Raw genomic sequence first — 18,682 nt, forward strand, 5'->3', positions numbered from 1 at the left:
TTCCAGGGAAACCAGTCCATTCATACTATTACATGTTCATACTAAGTCAAATTGTCCTTCTAGCAGTCAAATAAAACCAAGGTTAACTACCAAGTAGAACAACTGCAATCATTGGGAACTTGTACCACTGCAGACTCACCATAAAAAAATATACATTGATATATGCATTGCTTTTGAAACCTTGATAACATATAAATTATTTGCCTTAATAAATAAATCATTAGATAAACATGAATGTACTATATATGAATGTTTAATGTTGAGGCAACATTGTCACAGTTTTCATAATTACGGTTGCCTTGGTTTTTGGTTAACTGCCTTCAGCGCTTACAGCGCTTTGATCATGTTATATTTGTTACTCGTGGTGTTTTGTCTGATGCTTGGTCCGTTTCTGTGTGTGTTACGTTTCGGTGTTATGTCGTTGTTCTCCTCTTATATTTAATGCTTTTCCCTCAGTTTTAGTTTGTTACCCCCGATTTTGTTTTTTGTCCCTGGATTTATGAGTTTTGAACAGCGGTATACTACTGTTGCCTTTATTTGGCATTACTAAATTCATCCTGGTTAATAATATATTTATCTAGATTTCACTGATTTCCATTAGGTGGGACCAGTTAGCAGGAGTAATATTAACGGAATTTAACTTATATACAACGGGATTACATGAGTGGGGCGAGTTGGCATTAGTAAATTCTTCCTGGTTAATAATATATTTATCTAGATATTATCGTTTTCTATAAGTTGGGGAAAGTTGGCAGGAGTAATATTAAGGGATATAACACATTTCACAAGTGGGGCGATCTGGTTATCCAGGTTGGGGCAGTTTTTTTTTTAAAGTGGGGCGAGTTAGTGAAAAAGTGGGGCTATTTGCTAATGGGGCGATTTGTCATGGATTCCCTTCAAATATATTCTAATGTGGTTTTTGGCTTCTTTGTGCATAAACAAGCTCATTGCCATTGTTGAATTAATTGTTTTCTTTAAAATAGTCGACAAAATTGCTCTTACAAAATTTCCATTTGGGAGCCTCGAGCTCGATGGGGGAAATACTCTGCAAATACTGACAGTTGGCAGGTATGGTCATCAAAAAAGTTGATGTGTTACTATGTACATTTACCATTATGTTACTTGATGTTCTTGCTATACACACAGTACAGAGACTAGTCAATCTTTGTGAACTTCTTTTTATGGGAGTCATAGAATATGCGTATACAATCAATAATTAAAAATAGTCTATTTATATTGAAAAGGAAAAGTTCTTATATGTCTAAAGAAGAGGGACGAAAGACACATAAGGGACAGTCAAACTCATAAATTTAAAGCAAACTGACAAGGCCATGGCTAAAAATGCATTTCATGGCGAGGCACATAAAATATACTGTAAACAGTAGACTATAGATATAGGTGAACTAGGTACAAAAGAACTCTAAATCTTAAATTCTACAAACCACCTCTGTTCTATGGAAGATAATGATATAACTGGACTAGAAATACACACAACCTGTAATTAACTGCCTTTACAGCGCTTTCGCGCTTTGATTGTTTAATATGCACATAGACCAAGGTGAGTGACACAGGCTCCTAGTTCTCAGGTCCAAATCAACAGAATGATAATTTCTGTGGTAATTTTTTGCGTGTCTGAACTTCTTGTTTTCTGGTGACCATATTTTTTTCAATATGTTAAATGACCATAAACATCTTTTCTAAAGTATTTCTGAACAGTAAGACTTCAAACTTCGTCAGCTTTGCCAGGATTGAGCTACAATATTTGAGACTTCATACTTCCTAAATTCCTTTTTGTCCATACTATTTTTCAATATGTTGAATGAACTTAAAATTTAGGTTTCAATGTGTTCATTGAACTTATAGAAAATCCAAGGTTGTCATAGAATTTTTTTTCAATATTATATAATGTTACATTTTGTAAATTAAATACAAATAACATGTATTCTGGTGCCAATCTTAAAATTCTTTATAATGATTTATTTTAATCAAGAAATTGAAGTTTTATTGGTCCAATAGACTCTCCTTTGAAAGCCCACAAGTATTCACATGACCAAGTAATAAGATATTTGTTATTCATGGAGAAATCCTTGAAAAACTCTGAATGTTTTTGATGCAAAAAATAGAATTGAATCCATTTTGAGAGTTAATAAAGCAAGTTAGAATTATGGCTCTTTGTAACCTAAAAGTATGCTTAGATAATAACACCTGTTTCCAGCTTTTGATTGAACAAAAGTTTTAAATTTAAAGATGACACAAATAATCATTTTAGTATTGTTTTTATTTCAGAAATGTTTGTAACCCTTATGAAGAAAGCTGACAGTTTTTTCAAGAAGTTTTCCTTAACAAGATTAAAGCTTGGATCCATCATTGAGTTTCTAGACCTCCTGGGAATGACAGAAAGTAAAAAAAATTGGCTGAAGTTCTCAAGACTATAAAGGTATTAATTAAATCTCTATAGTAAAAATGGCGGAAAAAAGTTTTGAAGGGAAAAGAGTTCTATGATTGTCTTCTGCTTTTTTAAAAATGAAAAAGAGAAAAATATATATTACCCTAAAACAATTTTTCTTCAGGTTCAATTGGTAAAACAGATGACAAACATTTGTGTTTCTTCTTCTTCTAATGTACACAGAAGAAATAAATGAAATAGTTCCAAGGTGTTTAGGATTTGAAACATTACATATTGTAAATATTTCTCTGTTTCAGAAGACTAGCATTTTTTATGCCCTAATATAGGCTATAGCTGAGGGGTAATTAAGTATTTACCTTGTCCATCTGTCCATGCATGGATCCCAAAATGGGTTTTGGTTCTCTAACTTTAGTTTGATTCAACCAAATGTATGAAACTTTTACCCAATGCTGATTACCACAAAAAGCAGCTCAAATTTGAATTTGGATGGCATCATTATTGCCGTTTTACAATTATGAAAATGGAAAAATTACAAAATTTTATGTTTTATGTTTCCAAATCTAACTTAGTTTGCATCAACCTAATGTTATGAAACTTACACGCAATGCTAATTACCCAAAAACTCAGATCAAGTTTAGTTGACGTCAGATTTAGTTTTATTGAGTTATGTCCCTTTATTACGTTATATGCAAGCATGCATCATCTGTGTCCCATGCACATACTCTCCATTTATTTATCTTAATTGAAATTAAGGGGAAATGATATTACCAAAAAAAACCAACTTTTTTTCAAAGAAATTGATAGATAACAGACCATGTTTGAATCCTGCTAAAGCTACAGAAGAGGAGTTAAAGCAAGAATTATTTGACAGAGGCCATGCAACGACTGGGACTAGAGAACAGATGATTACTAGACTTACTAAACCAGATAATAGTAAGTGATAGTTACCTATAGAAACACTAAACCTTGATATCATTCCTCAAACCAATGTTAAAGTTGTATATTTATAAATAATGTTTAAAATATTAAATATATGTAAAGAATACATATATCATCAGTTGAAGGTGTCACACCACTGTTTCAATCAGCTCCAAGAGGGTTAAATACATTTATTTTTCAATATCTTAATAACTTTAATTGTTTGAAAATCTGACTAGGCAAAAATCCTCAGAATTTTTAGAACTACCTTTTTTCTACTTCCACCAAAATTATCAGATGACTCCTTGTAGGAGTTTATACTCTAAAATGACAATTTTGTCTACATATTTGATGGTGAGTGATTTGTGCTCCAGGGAGGGTGATGACATCCTCATACAATATGTACTGTACACATGACATTTATTTAAAAGTGTCCCTAAATGGCATAGGAATACCATACAATATGTATTGAATACATGACTTTGGATATGCCTAGTTTGCTATATCAACACCACATAATGTTAATTATACATATGACCCTGAATGACAATAACAACAGAAGACAATGTATATGTAATATAACTTTTATTTCAGGATGTCCCTGGATGGCAATAACTACACCAGACAATGTGTATTGTACTTATGACTCAATGTGTTTAGGTGTAGAATGTTGTCTTAATGTCAAACTGTTCATGTTTCTGTACACTGTTAAAGCCTACGCCAGATATGACCCATGTGACTATACGTTGAATGTTGGATTACAAGATTACAATTATTCTATCAAGTTTGATATGGGATATGATGGTAAGTCAACATAAAACAATGATAAATAGTAAGGGTTGTGCTTACAAAACAATTTTAATCATTTTATTTCTGTGGGTACCAAATTTCACAGATTGAGAAAAATATGTGTATTTCATGATTTTGTGGTTTTGCCAAAGTCTGCATACAAATATAACAAAAATCTTTTTTGTTTCAAATTTGAATTCATGGTTCAATTTTTACCAGGAAAAAACAGTAGATACAAATTTTGAGTATCACTTTTTCTGGTCCTACAATATATTTTATAATCTCAAAATTGACAACACAGTATAAAATAAACTTGAAAAGAATATTTGAGATCCTTATATAAAAATGTGCAAGCTGATACAATTGTTAGATTGATGTGTCAATTTATTATTACAGGAGTTTCAGATGAGATACCTACAGGGTTTGATGTAGAATTACTAGATCTTGTCTGCTTGATAAAGTAAGATATTGACAATACATTTCTGTCACTTTCTTTTAATATACCAGTTACTTTTGTAGATGGTTTGAAATTAATCTAATTTGGCAGTATCTGGATTTGATACTGGTTTTCCAAGATGTTGTCTGGAATGTATACTTCTGTTCTATGCAAAGAATGATCTTTTAGGAGTGTCTTAATATCCCATGAGTGAAAATATTGAAAGAAAACATTACTTGATACAGTGTTCTTTGAAAGCCATTTAGGTCAAGATGGGTATTGGAGTAAGGCTTTAAACTAGGAAGTAGTCATTGCATGCCCCTGATCTTCTAAAAATATTTCTAGGTAGTTATATTTCAACATGTTTGGAATCTTTCTGAATATCTTTACTTTCTTGACTAACCTGTGTCAGTACAAAATGTTTAGCCCATCTTACCAAAGTTGATATTTTGGCGCAATCCAATTCTTCTTGGTCTGATTTTCTGTACTTTGGCCAGTATAAAAAAGCAGAATTTCACAAAAATTAGCATAGTTTTGTTGTAGAAGTATATGCTGTCAAATGATAATGGGCATGCATGATAATGCTTTATAAAAATACATTTTTAGGTATGACATACAAAAGACAGATATTGGACTAATTGCTTCAGTTGGTGTAGGATTTTGTGATAGTTCAGATACTAGTAACTGTGTGGCTTTCATCAGTCTCCTAGCAAATGCTGTATTGCCATTACCAATATGTAAAAACTGATGGTACTATTACATGGCCTCAAGGTATTGTATAAAGTCAATTAGGAGATAACTGTATTGTATTTTAAGCTCAGGCGGCATCAATTGGGGATTTGATGGCCACAAATTAAGTTTACTGGCGACGAGTTAGCGGAGACAGTAAACGGGTATTTGCGACCATCAAATCCCCAATTGATGCCATTGGAGCTTAAAATACAATATTGTTATCTCCATTCTAATGAAACTGATAGAAAACAACGTTAAAACATGTTTTTAATATCTGTCATATGCTGTCTGTGCTTGCGCGTACATCCCATAGCATCAATTGTCAATTGATGCCATGTAAGTAAGTGACGTTATCCAATCAAAATGAACATTACAAACGTTTTTGCATTAGAATGTTAAGTTATTACCATATGTGTTTTTTGAAGTGGTATTTTATCCTTGCTTTAAATGAAGGAAATTAAGGTTAAACTTTGTCATATCATGGTTTTTGTTTTTCCAAATTGTTCTGACTAGATGTTCGCTGCATTTTCAGATCAGATATAATGCATGCTTTTGTTTTAAATATTATGTACATTCAACTTGTGCATGTATGTTGTCTGCATTTAAAGTTTGTTGAATTGGTTAAGAAAAATTAAATTAAGATTTTCTTCATTTGAAAATAATTAGAATGTAATTATACAAGCTCAGTCTTGTGGGATCTTCATTATCATTTCAATTTTGTTTCAGATTGTAAGACCGTTATTCCTGTAGATGTTATTTTTGTTATTGATGAATCCGGCAGTGTTGGAGAAGATCATTTCAGAGATTCAATGAATGCCTTGGTCAATGCTGTGGAAAAACTGGCTATTGCTGAGAACTATGTCAGAGTTGGTGTCAGTTTATTTGCTGGAGCAGGAACGTCTCGGCCATTGTTACATCTGAACTCTGAGTATGATAAAGAGGCTGTCAAACAAGTTCTAAGTGAGGCAGTCTATCAGAAAGGTTCACACACAGAAATAGGGGATGCCTTCCAGTATGTCTGTGATGAAATGTTTATACAGGGGAAAGGTGACCGAATCTGATGCTCAGAACTATCTAATTCTATTGACTGATGGAAAATCTAATTCTGGTGCAGATCCTGTCAAAGTTCAGGCTGCAGCATGTAAAACTAAAGGCATAAGAATTGTTACTGTAGGGATTGGATCAAACACAGATGAAGATTTACTTAAAGAAGTTGCCTATGCTGTGCCTAATTATTATCTATCAACTGATTATGATAAACTACCAGAAACTTTGCCTTATCTGGTTATACAAACCATGGATTGTAGTACAGGTATCTCATGTTTAACCATTAGATTTTAATGTCCCTTGCTGTAGTGGAGGGGGGAGCTAAGGCAGGGCATTAAGTTTTACCTTTGTCCGTCTGTACATCCGTACATTCGTATGTAAGTCCTTAAGTTGGTTTTAGTTTGCCTCAACCAAATGTTATAAAATTATTAATATAAGTCCACAACACACAAGTCAAGTTTGAATTTTGGTGGCGTCACATTAACTGTTCTAGAGTTATGCCCCTGTTCAAATGGAGAAATTGCAGATTTTGGTTTCTGTTCTTTAACTTATGTTTGCCTCAACCAAATGTTATGTAACTTATACACTTATTACCACAAAACTTTGTGTAGCGTCATTTTTATCAGTCTTCAGTAATGTCCCTTTATAACTTTATATAATATGCAAGTTGAGGCATCACCGGTGACCATCAATGGACACATTCTCCATTTATTTATTGATTATTGAAGGTATCATGGTAAATTATTTAGTTGATACATACAAGGTTCCATGTTGAAGGTTGTACTTTGACCTATGACGGTTTAATTTTTACAAATTATGACTTGGATGGAGAGTTGTCTCGTTGTCACTCATACCACATCTTCTTATATCTACATATAAACTATAATTGCGGGTGTAAAAACTAGTTCAAAATTGTCTATTTAGTTTAAATATTTTGAAAGACATGCATAATGGCAAATTATTTAAACACAAATTGCAGTTGCAGTTTTAAAAGTTCTAAATATTAATCAGACAATATATATTTCAGAGTGGGTTTTGAATTTTGAGTACAAAGACTATTTTGATCTAGATGCCATTAAGTCTAGAATTGAAAAGGCAGCAAAGAAAAAGTTACTGGAAGCTGTGGATAAATTACAAGATGAATTGCTAAAGGCACTTGGCCTTCCAGAGGTACATTTATAGTTTATACTTCATACACAGATTATACGTTGTATTAAGATGATTAATTATTTTTGTAATAAAATGAAATTGTTTACCACTACATTTTGCTTTTATAGGGCTAAACATTATTCTGTAAAAATAGGTATTGTAATTTTTAAAGTTGAAAGAATTAAGGAAATGCACTAGAATAATTCCGAAAATGAAATGCATATTATTTAAATAATATTGTATCTGCTCAAGAATCATAATACGTAAACTAGATAAAAAAATTTTGAGAGGATTGATTTTAGTTTAGGAACAATAAAATGATGGTTGATACTTCTTCCAGATTTACTCATTAAATTTTAATTTCAGGACTTCTTACAAAGCACTGGACCATGTGTGAGACCAGACAAAATGAAATTATCTCAACTTAAACAGGAGTTGGAGGAAAGAGGACTGAGTACAACTGGTTCTCATGGAGATCTGGTATCCAGATTACAAACTGATGATGGACGTAAGTAAAGTGTATACCACATAGTATATCTGTTTACGATCCAGGCCCCTCCTCTCCACCCTTAGCAGATTAAGGCAGAATTTCTGATTCATGATATGATGAGTTCCATTAGTTACAATTGTTACTGGCTGCATTCAATCAAAAGCCCATAACAGTAATCATGTGTAAATGTAGAAAATGTAAAAAACAATTGAGGCTTGCAACTCATACTGATAGTCAAAAGTGAAAATATTTAGTGAAACTTTTAATGCTCTTAATCAACTTGATAGTTATAAACTTGGTATAGATGGAATTATACTGTTTAAGACTGGGTGCATCTATCTCTGAAGCAGATTTACAAATATCAAGGTTTCAAAATAATGATGAATGTAGGAAAAGTTTAATAGTAATAACATTTCATTTTTTGTAGTTGAAATAAGTCAATAAGTCAAGGATGTATTTAGTGAATATATATATAATTATATACATGAACTTCAAACTTCAGATGACAATGAAATTCCTTAAATATTGTGATGAAGTAATATTATCTCGAAAAAATTATTTGCTGCAGATGTTTTATTCAAACAAGCTTCTCTCCAATCAAAAATGATAGACCCATAAAATGAAGGTATTGTTTAAAGAAATGTCAGTTCACTGTTTTTCTGTTTGACCATGTAGAATTAACCACCAGTAGTTATATGTATCTGAAATATCTATATTTTCAATGTTTTTATGTTTTCAGGATGTGAAACATTTGGCACCACCTTGAATTTACCAGAAATTACCAATCCGTGGTTGAGAGATCATCTTTACTACTCTATATCTAATGACTGCCTGCGATTGGATGTCTGTGTTGACATATCTTTTACTATTGGTTTCTTCAATTATTCCAAATCCTTCAATGCTTTCCTTGAACTAGATTTCTGCAAGTTTGTGTTAAATTATGGAATTGAGTCACAGACAAAGTCAGTTATTCTTCTCAGTTACAAATGGGGTGAGTAATAAGTCTGAAATAATAAGTAATTTACTTAGCAACATTATGTTCAAAAGCATCTACTTTTATAACTTTCTTTAATATATAGATAAAGGAAGTAACATAGGTATTATCATACCATGCACCTTATAGGCATCATTTTTTCAGTACCTGTGACACTTGATCAGAGATTTTGTGACAATTGGCCTATTAGCATCATAAAAAAATCACTTTTACTTCATTTTTCTGAAATAGGAACAAGCAAAAGTTTGTAAAGAAAATCACACATAAAATTCTTATTTTGTTTCAATGAAATAAAAAAATGACTGTGAAAGTATTTTTATTCTGATTTGGTACTCATTAAACAAGGTAAAGTTTTTGTTCCATAAATATGTAAGAAACATTAAAACTATTATTTATGGATGTACATGTAATTTGCCTAAAAATTATCCAACTACATCTCACATTACACTAGTACCATATAGTATCATATATACTTGGTGAGTGTTACATGCATCTTTTTTTTATCTATTATATTGTTTTTACTAGGTAAACTAGAGACACTGACAGTTACAAAGGATTTTAAAGTTCTGTAAGTTTGATAACACTGTTTTTTGAATTTCTGTTTATTACAGTGAGTTGCTTATAGGTGTTACTGTAAAACTTTACCTATAGCTCAACCTGTTTTTAAAATTGACAATACAATAGGGACATTTAAATTGACCAGTTGGTATTGTTAGATTTAAATCTACCTTGATGCTACCTGTAAAACATTTTATTCACCTAACCCAAAGTTTCAGCATGCTTTTTTCCTGAACTTTTTCTTACCTAGGATTATTCTATTGAGAGATTTTTATTTTACTGTCATTCAAAATATTAGGAGTTATCAAGCCAAACAAGAATGACTATATCATATATGTTATTTTCTTGCAGTTTATTTAAAATTGCATGGCCTAAAATGCACTACATTTCATCTTAATGTTTGCATAGCCACTACTAGCAGTGTTTAATACCCTAAATAATCCAGTCGTAATATTTCACTCACTTTATGAAACATCAAAATCATATTTGAATAAACAATTTCATTTATTTTTTTACACTGATATTTGACATCTCATCCAGAATTCCAAAGTTTTTAAATAATTCCCAATTTTATTCATTTTTCACTACTTCACTAGATTTTTTTCTAAATCCATAGTATAAATTCTGATTAACTTCCCATGATATACATCCTAATTTAACTGGTGCAGAATCTATACATAATTCAGAATCTTGTAATTTTTTTTTATCATTTCCATTACTATATTCCAAATAGTTATCCTCACTTTACAAATATTTTGTAATATTTTATTTATATTTTTATTATATATCACTTGATTTTTCTATATCCACAGTAAACATTTTATTTCATTTCCTATTATAAATTTCCAAATCAAACAATATTTGATTCAGAATTTTATAATGACTATTTCCAATTTCACATTCACTTAAAACATTTCCCCACGTTAGGAATATTTTAGAATATTTTACTTTCATTTTTATGCCCCACCTACGATAGTAGAGGGGCATTATGTTTTCTGGTCTGTGCGTCCGTTCGTCCGTCCGTCTGTTCGTTCGTTCGTTCGTTCGTCCGTTCGTTCGTCCGTCCGTCTGTTCGTTCGTTCGTTCGTTCGTCCGTTCGTTCGTCCGTCTGACCCGCTTCAGGTTAAAGTTTTTGGTCAAGGTAGTTTTTGATGAAGTTGAAGTCCAATCAACTTGAAACTTAGTATACATGTGCCCTATGATATGATCTTTCTAATTTAAATGCCAAATTAGAGTTTTGACCCCAATTTTACGGTTCACTGAACATAGAAAATGATAGTGCAAATTTCAGGTTAAAGTTTTTGGCTTCAGGTTAAAGTTTTTGGTCAAGGTAGTTTTTGATGAAGTTGAAGTCCAATCAACTTGAAACTTAGTATACATGTGCCCTATGATATGATCTTTCTAATTTAAATGCCAAATTAGAGTTTTGACCCCAATTTTACGGTTCACTGAACATAGAAAATGATAGTGCAAATTTCAGGTTAAAGTTTTTGGCTTCAGGTTAAAGTTTTTGGTCAAGGTAGTTTTTGATGAAGTTGAAGTCCAATCAACTTGAAACTTAGTATACATGTGCCCTATGATATGATCTTTCTAATTTAAATGCCAAATTAGAGTTTTGACCCCAATTTTACGGTTCACTGAACATAGAAAATGATAGTGCAAATTTCAGGTTAAAGTTTTTGGCTTCAGGTTAAAGTTTTTGGTCAAGGTAGTTTTTGATGAAGTTGAAGTCCAATCAACTTGAAACTTAGTATACATGTGCCCTATGATATGATCTTTCTAATTTAAATGCCAAATTAGAGTTTTGACCCCAATTTTACGGTTCACTGAACATAGAAAATGATAGTGCAAATTTCAGGTTAAAGTTTTTGGCTTCAGGTTAAAGTTTTTGGTCAAGGTAGTTTTTGATGAAGTTGAAGTCCAATCAACTTGAAACTTAGTATACATGTGCCCTATGATATGATCTTTCTAATTTAAATGCCAAATTAGAATTTTGACCCCAATTTTACGGTTCACTGAACATAGAAAATGATAGTGCAAATTTCAGGTTAAAGTTTTTGGCTTCAGGTTAAAGTTTTTGGTCAAGGTAGTTTTTGATGAAGTTGAAGTCCAATCAACTTGAAACTTAGTATACATGTGCCCTATGATATGATCTTTCTAATTTAAATGCCAAATTAGAGTTTTGACCCCAATTTTACGGTTCACTGAACATAGAAAATGATAGTGCAAATTTCAGGTTAAAGTTTTTGTCTTCAGGTTAAAGTTTTTGGTCAAGGTAGTTTTTGATGAAGTTGAAGTCCAATCAACTTGAAACTTAGTATACATGTGCCCTATGATATGATCTTTCTAATTTAAATGCCAAATTAGAGTTTTGACCCCAATTTTACGGTTCACTGAACATAGAAAATGATAGTGCAAATTTCAGGTTAAAGTTTTTGGTCAAGGTAGTTTTTGATAAAGTAGAAGTCCAATCAACTTGAAACTTAGTATACATGTTCCCTTTGATAAGATCATTCTAATTTTAATGCCAAATTAGAGAATTTAGTCCAATTTCACAGTCCTTTAAACATAGAAAATGATAGTGCGAGTGGGGCATCCGTGTACTGTGGACACATTCTTGTTCACTTTATCACTAGATTAGACTATATCCACTGCATTAATTCAACATTTTATTTCATTTCCAAGATCCCATTTAAATGGTAAATCATCTTAAGTTTGTAATAGATCCCAAATTAATAATGAATGTTTTTAAAATCACATTTAAAGCCACAGAAACATGTTGGATGAACTCACACTATATCTCCTACTTGAATTCCAGTTTTGAAATTTTTTAATCTTTAACATAACTAGATCCCATCGTATGAAAATTTGAATTTCCTTGAGCAAACACAGCATTTTATGCACAAAAGTCCCACTAATATTATAATAGATTTCAAAGAAAAAACACAGCAAGGTATACTCCAAACTTATTTTCGAATTTTACATGTACAACATCATATGTATTTAGCCCCACAAAACAGTTTGAATGAATTATTTCCTCCTTGATGTCCTTCATGACAATAAAATCTTGAAAAAAACACATCACATTTTAAGAAGCAAAATTGCTATAAAAAATCTAAGAAGTGAATTCAAATAAAATAAATCCAATATTGTATGCACAATGACACCAAAAGATTTCAAACATTGCAAATAATAATCCAAAATGAGAATCTTGAAGGGACATCTGAAGAAATGAACAACATATCCATCTGAAAATTTATTGCGAACCCTATCGTAGTTTTCCATAGATTCACCTGCAAGTTACCTGTCCATTTAAACTTTTGGCAGTTCTATTGTCCCATCTAACAAATACAACAGGTATTGTTCTCTGTGTAGTTTATTCACTCAGACCTTTAAATTTCTTCTAGGAGAAATATATCACTCATTGATTAATCTACATGACCAAAAAATTGAACTGTCAGTGAAGAAAAAATACTTATACCAATACTAAGTAAGGACTCACAAAACTGCATGTGGTGTTGTATTTATTCGATACCTGGAGTAACTCGTTTTTAATGTGTTCAATATTACATTTCTAATACTGATTCAAAAATTAAAAGTTGATTTCTGATCAAATATTCAATACTTGTGTGTGTTTGATAAATAAAAAATTGAATATTATTATTTTTAAATTAAGGTCTTCTTAAATATAAGTCTATAAATGAACAGCAACAAAAACATGTAAATTCATTGGAAAATACTAAAAAATGTGTCTGAAATAAACTTTTTAGTATTAAACCAGATTTTATATTGAAAAGATTGAAAATATATTAATGATAATATTGAATAAATACAATATTGCATACAGTTTATGTGAGTTATTAGAAGTATTTCAATAAAAAAGAAGATAATTTTTTGGTCAGGTAAATTAATCAATGAGTGATATATTTCTCCTAGAAGAAATTTAAAGGTCCCAGTGAATAAACTACACAGAGAACAATACCTGTTGTATTTGTTAGATGGGACAATAGGACTCACAAAAGTTTAAATGGACAGGTAACTTGCAGGAGAATCTATGGAAAACTAAGATAGGGTTCGCAATAAACTGTAAACACCTGAACAGCTATTTCTTGTTTCACTGGCAGCTGGACAATACTATATATAAGGGTTAGAATTTTAAAGAAGCATTTAGTGTGTAAAAACAGTTTAATTTTCAAACATAGTAATACATATTTAATTTAATCTTTTACTGATTTAGAATTTTAGGTAAAAAATAGATAAATTATATATATCAGGGATTTAAACCAAAACGATTTTCTTCCCTATCAATTTTTTAATAGAATAATCCTAGGTAAGAAAAAGTTCAGGAAAAAAGCATGCTGAAACTTTGGGTTAGGTGAATAAAAATCTTTACAGGTAGCATCAAGGTAGATTTAAATCTAACAATACCAACTGGTCAATTTAAATGTCCCTATTGTGTTGTCAATTTTAAAAACAGGTTGAGCTATAGGTAAAGTTTTACAGTAACACCTATAAGCAACTCACTGTAATGCTAAATTGATTAATTTTGATTTTTTATATATACTGTGGATTCATTAATATTCATTGGCTACCAATTATCATGGATTTCATGTGTACAGGCAACCTGTGAATTTAAATGTTCAACCAATTACATATTTTCTAAAGGAATGCATGTGGTCGTTGCCAAAACAACAAAATTAAATATCCACGAAAATGCAAGTTTTTCTCTAGATTTTCCAAGAATATCATGAAATGAAACAAGACTCAATGATGAAATAAAAATCCTTTTGATGCCACTTATTAAAAGAATATAAATGTATACTCCCTTGTCTCGGCTTTCATTATTTGAAAAATTGACAAAAGTTTGTTAACTCTTTTTTGCAGCCTCTCCATTGATAAAGACACAGACAAGAAAGTATTTAAACTAGATTTTGGTTTGAGAATATGTTTTGAGGGTGACTGTGTTATAGACCAAATGTATCTAGAGGACCATGAAATACCTATTCCTATTTGTAATGAAAATTTCACATTCTCAGGTAGGTGAATGTTTACAAGTCATAGTCTACACTGAGATAATTGCAAAACTTTGAACTTTATTATCAATATATATTTCTAAAACAGAGAAGCAAATATAGGTCAATGAAAAACCCAATGATAAAAAACAGAAGACCGTAGTTAACGTTAGACAATGTCAGATTTTTTATCTGTTAAATTATATAAAAAATTTGGCCATTCATGGTTTTTTTTACTTCAAACTTTTGCTCAGTTTACATGTTAAGGAGGCTCGAGGGTATAAAAAATTCAGAAAAAACCCAAACATTTGTTTTTTTTTGTTTTTCATTTCAAATTTTATTTATTTCCTTTTGTAGTTATTACTTTATCATATGGTACAAAAATCATTCAAAACAATCTATTCGTGTTGGCCCAAGATGACTTTCAAAATGTATACATCATTGAAAAAGTTCCAAATTATCTCCCTTTGGTGGAAAAATGCCATTTTATGGCTCTAAAATTGAAATATCTTTTTCAACTCATCGGTGACCTATCTTTTTTAATATAATTTCCATATAAGCTGTACTTAAACTAAATTATTGTACAATTATCGCGATTTCTGTAATAAATTTCTTTTTTTTATTTCGATATTACCTTTATTTCTCCTATTACTTCAACAGAAAAAAAACCGCCTTTACAAAAATGTATGCTTCTTTCGAAAGCAGATTGTGAGCGCAAATGAACGGTGACCCCACTTTTTTATTTTATTTTTCTAACTATAAGATAAAGTTCATTTAAAGAAAATTATAGAGAAATCCTATATAAATGATTTAGACCCGCGAACCCCCTTAAAGAATGTGATTAGATCAGTTTCTTTGAATGTTTTACATAGTTTAGATGATAAAGTATTGTCATTTTAGTTTCAACCTTTGCATCATACCGTTGAAATTACATAGACGAGACATTTCTTTATGTCAACGGTATATTGTGTATATTTGTGCAACTACAGAGTATACATAGAAACTGTAAATGTCAGAAATGATCAGCAGGACACAAAAGTCAATATTCATGTTATGCAAAATTGTCAGGAGAGTAATAAAGACTCCTGTGAGCCTTTTTTTTTTTATTATATATATAATTCCATACAGGTACTATTAGTCTTTAACTGTCATCATAACAATTATTTTCAGGTGAAACTATCCTTGAATTGGTACAGTCTATAGGGGGTAAAATGACAGAAGATGCTTTTGATTTGGTTTTGAAATATCTTGGACTGGATGTAAGTATAATAGATTTCATATATTAAATATATCCATGTATAAATCAGTACTATTTGCTTTATTTTTCATTCAGTGATCTGGAAGGTTTTTTTCCCTATGGGCCCAGGGCCCCTCAAAAATAAATTCAATGGGCCATTTAAAAAATAATGGGCCATGTTGTCAAATGAGTGGGCCATTTGAATTGACTTCTGTAAAAAAGAAGTATCAGTATATTTTGGCAAAGATGTGTTAGTACTTACCTTTATGATTTTAAATAAAATCATGGATATTTTTCCTGTGATTTTGTAATTTCAGTTTCAATGAATATACAATAACTTCTTCCAACCCGAACAATATTTAAGTTGACCTTTATTTACAATGTTTAAACTGGTACTGTTGCCTTGTTCATGTTCATGGTTTTTTTTGTACATTAAATTTTGGTCTTCATCGACACCATACTGATTTCTAGACGTTCTGTATCAGAGGACATTTCAGGCATTTCCTCTGCAGTTCTTGTATTATTATAACTTCATCACAGTGACTAGAATAACAGTATAGAGTACCATTAATTCATAGACCAAAACAACAAATCGCCTGAAGTCATGTTTACAAAATGTCAAAACGAGTCAAAGACCAAAAAATGTGCGGTGTTGGGATGGGGATTGTTCTTGTGGTGGGTTAATATTGTAAAGGACACATCTCCATTAATCCTTAGGGAGTACATATGGATTTGCAGTCAATCAAGGGGTGCGTCTATACTGGCGGAATCTTGATGTACATACATACAAGCCAGACAGTTAAGCGTCTTTTATGGAGACAAAAACTATATTCCTAAAAAGTCTTTGGGGTTCTTCAATCGAAATAACAGCAAGCTAAACTAAATGAGATTATTATTAGAGTTAAATCTAGTCACTCTGTACTAGCCAAATTTCACAAATTTAAAGTTGTATATAAGAAAAATATATCTTGAATGATGGTTAATTACATTTTTCAGGTTATCAGTTAGATCGCATGGTTCTATTATTACAATAGGAAAACACCCGAGATGTTAAACCGCATGGTTCTATTATCACAGGGAAACACCTGAGACGTCCCAAAAATATATATAGGTGCTCCTATTATTGGAGGGACATTACACAGTTGTGTACACACACATGGCGGCACGGAACACAATCGGAAATCCATTTGACGATATCTAAGCGTTTCGAAACGAAGTGAAAAATATCTTGCGCCACGTGGGCCCTTACATTTGTCACTGTATGCGCCATTTCTTGTCAATATGCGCTATAGGCGCAGGGCACAAGTCCTTCCCGATCACTGTTCATTTGATCTTTTTATGCCCTTGCAACTAAAAATTGAGTGGAATATTGATTTACCCCCTTCTGTCTGTCTGTCTTAAAGGGGTTTTCCAGATAACTCCTCCTACAGTTTGAATGCAAGGAGAATTTAACTTTGCTGTCTGTTTGTACATTTATTGAAGTATATGCTTGTATAGGAGGTGCATAGCTTTTCCAGATAATTCCTCCTACAGTCAACCATAGACCTATGTGCTCTCTTGCTCAACTTGTGTTTTTTAGAATAACACTTTGCATCTACAAATTAAAAAAGTACCATATCAAATTGTGCATTGACTCTTTGAAATTTTTCTCTTTATTTTGCAGAAACATTTTCAAACTGGACCATGTAATGTTCAAGATGGACCAAAAGGTAATTTACAAATATTTAGAGAGGCCAATATTAAAGAACTCCTACATGAACAAAACTATATTTTTAAGAATCGATAGAATTATACTTGCACTCATGACATTGTTATTATGTAATGTTTTTATTTTATTATTACATATATTTCAGATTGTCCTGTAACTATTAACCCACAGAAGTACCTACCAGCCAGTATCAGGACAATGTTAACATGTGAGATGACAGATAACTGTTTTGGTTTGGATTGCTGTATAGACTTATCATTCCAACTACGCTGGGAGATAGGATGGTAACCTACCATATACCATTCTGGTTCAAGTTTGAACCATGTGACTTTAAGGTTGATGTCAGATTTGGTGGATATACATACAAAAAAGTTCTTCTAGATTACAATTGGGGTAAAATTATATTCAATTATATACATGGAAAGGTTATGTTGTTATATTACATTTACCTTGTTTGTCAAATTGAAATAGATAGATCCATTTATCCAACAAATATTTTGTCAGGTACTACTGAACAAAATGATTTCATACTTGAACAGGAGCTTGACAGTGATAAGTTGTAATGTGGGAGTGCTTTCCTCATCTATCAGACACCGTCCAATACTTTGAATTACAAGTGGTAATATACTTAGCATGTCAAAGTGTGCAAAATCTAACTTATGCTACTTCCATAAACTTTTCTCTCTGCCTTTGCAGATTGTTTAGCTATGCATTTTTGAAATATTTTAAAGATAGCATCTAAAAAGAGTGTCAATTGGAACTGTCAGAGGGGAATCTTGGGCTTAACATTCTGTTCATGTTATATTGTAGGTGAGAAGAGTGTTCTCTCTAACATTCTGTTCATGCTATATTGTAGGTGAGAAGAGTGTTCTTTCTATTGGAAATGGTGACCCAGCACCTGTTTCTATTGAGTAAGTTTTCCAATGTGTTGGTTCTATTCTTGAATAAATTGGGTATACTTACTTTTTTAATGCTTCTTTAAAACTAAAACCATATATGAGTTAGACACTTTCAACCTTGGTCAATTCATTTAAAAATTAATTTAGAGTATTTAATATTAATTACTCAGGTGAAAATACTGTTTTTCTTTATTACTTATTTATAAAATATCTGTAACTTCAAGATTGAGCACAAACAATTACAATATGTGAAACTTTCCAACAAAATGACAAAATGTGTAAAGCAACTGATAAGTGAAAGATCAC

General features: G+C 31.4%; 2 protein-coding genes across 2 annotated transcripts; both read left to right on the forward strand.

Annotated features, from left to right (window-relative positions):
- Positions 1-2,290: 2,290 nt before the first annotated feature.
- LOC139504754 (uncharacterized) lies at positions 2,291-5,298 on the forward strand. The gene is made up of 5 exons (XM_071294736.1): positions 2,291-2,437; positions 3,202-3,340; positions 3,920-4,129; positions 4,511-4,574; positions 5,157-5,298. The coding sequence occupies exons 2-5, from the start codon at positions 3,310-3,312 to the stop codon at positions 5,296-5,298; spliced, it is 447 nt and encodes a 148-aa protein (XP_071150837.1). The 5' UTR covers positions 2,291-2,437; positions 3,202-3,309.
- Positions 5,281-18,391, forward strand: LOC139504753 (uncharacterized). Its single transcript, XM_071294735.1, has 11 exons — positions 5,281-5,321; positions 6,009-6,594; positions 7,357-7,499; positions 7,845-7,986; positions 8,708-8,959; positions 9,488-9,530; positions 14,405-14,556; positions 15,703-15,791; positions 17,433-17,478; positions 17,623-17,870; positions 18,334-18,391. Exons 2-10 carry the CDS (start codon positions 6,285-6,287, stop codon positions 17,763-17,765), a joined length of 1,320 nt encoding a protein of 439 aa, XP_071150836.1. The 5' UTR covers positions 5,281-5,321; positions 6,009-6,284; the 3' UTR covers positions 17,766-17,870; positions 18,334-18,391.
- The last annotated feature ends 291 nt before the right edge of the window (positions 18,392-18,682 follow it).

Source organism: Mytilus edulis, unplaced genomic scaffold (genome assembly GCF_963676685.1).
Source record: "Mytilus edulis unplaced genomic scaffold, xbMytEdul2.2 SCAFFOLD_797, whole genome shotgun sequence".
Classification (NCBI taxonomy): Eukaryota; Metazoa; Mollusca; class Bivalvia; order Mytilida; family Mytilidae; genus Mytilus; species Mytilus edulis.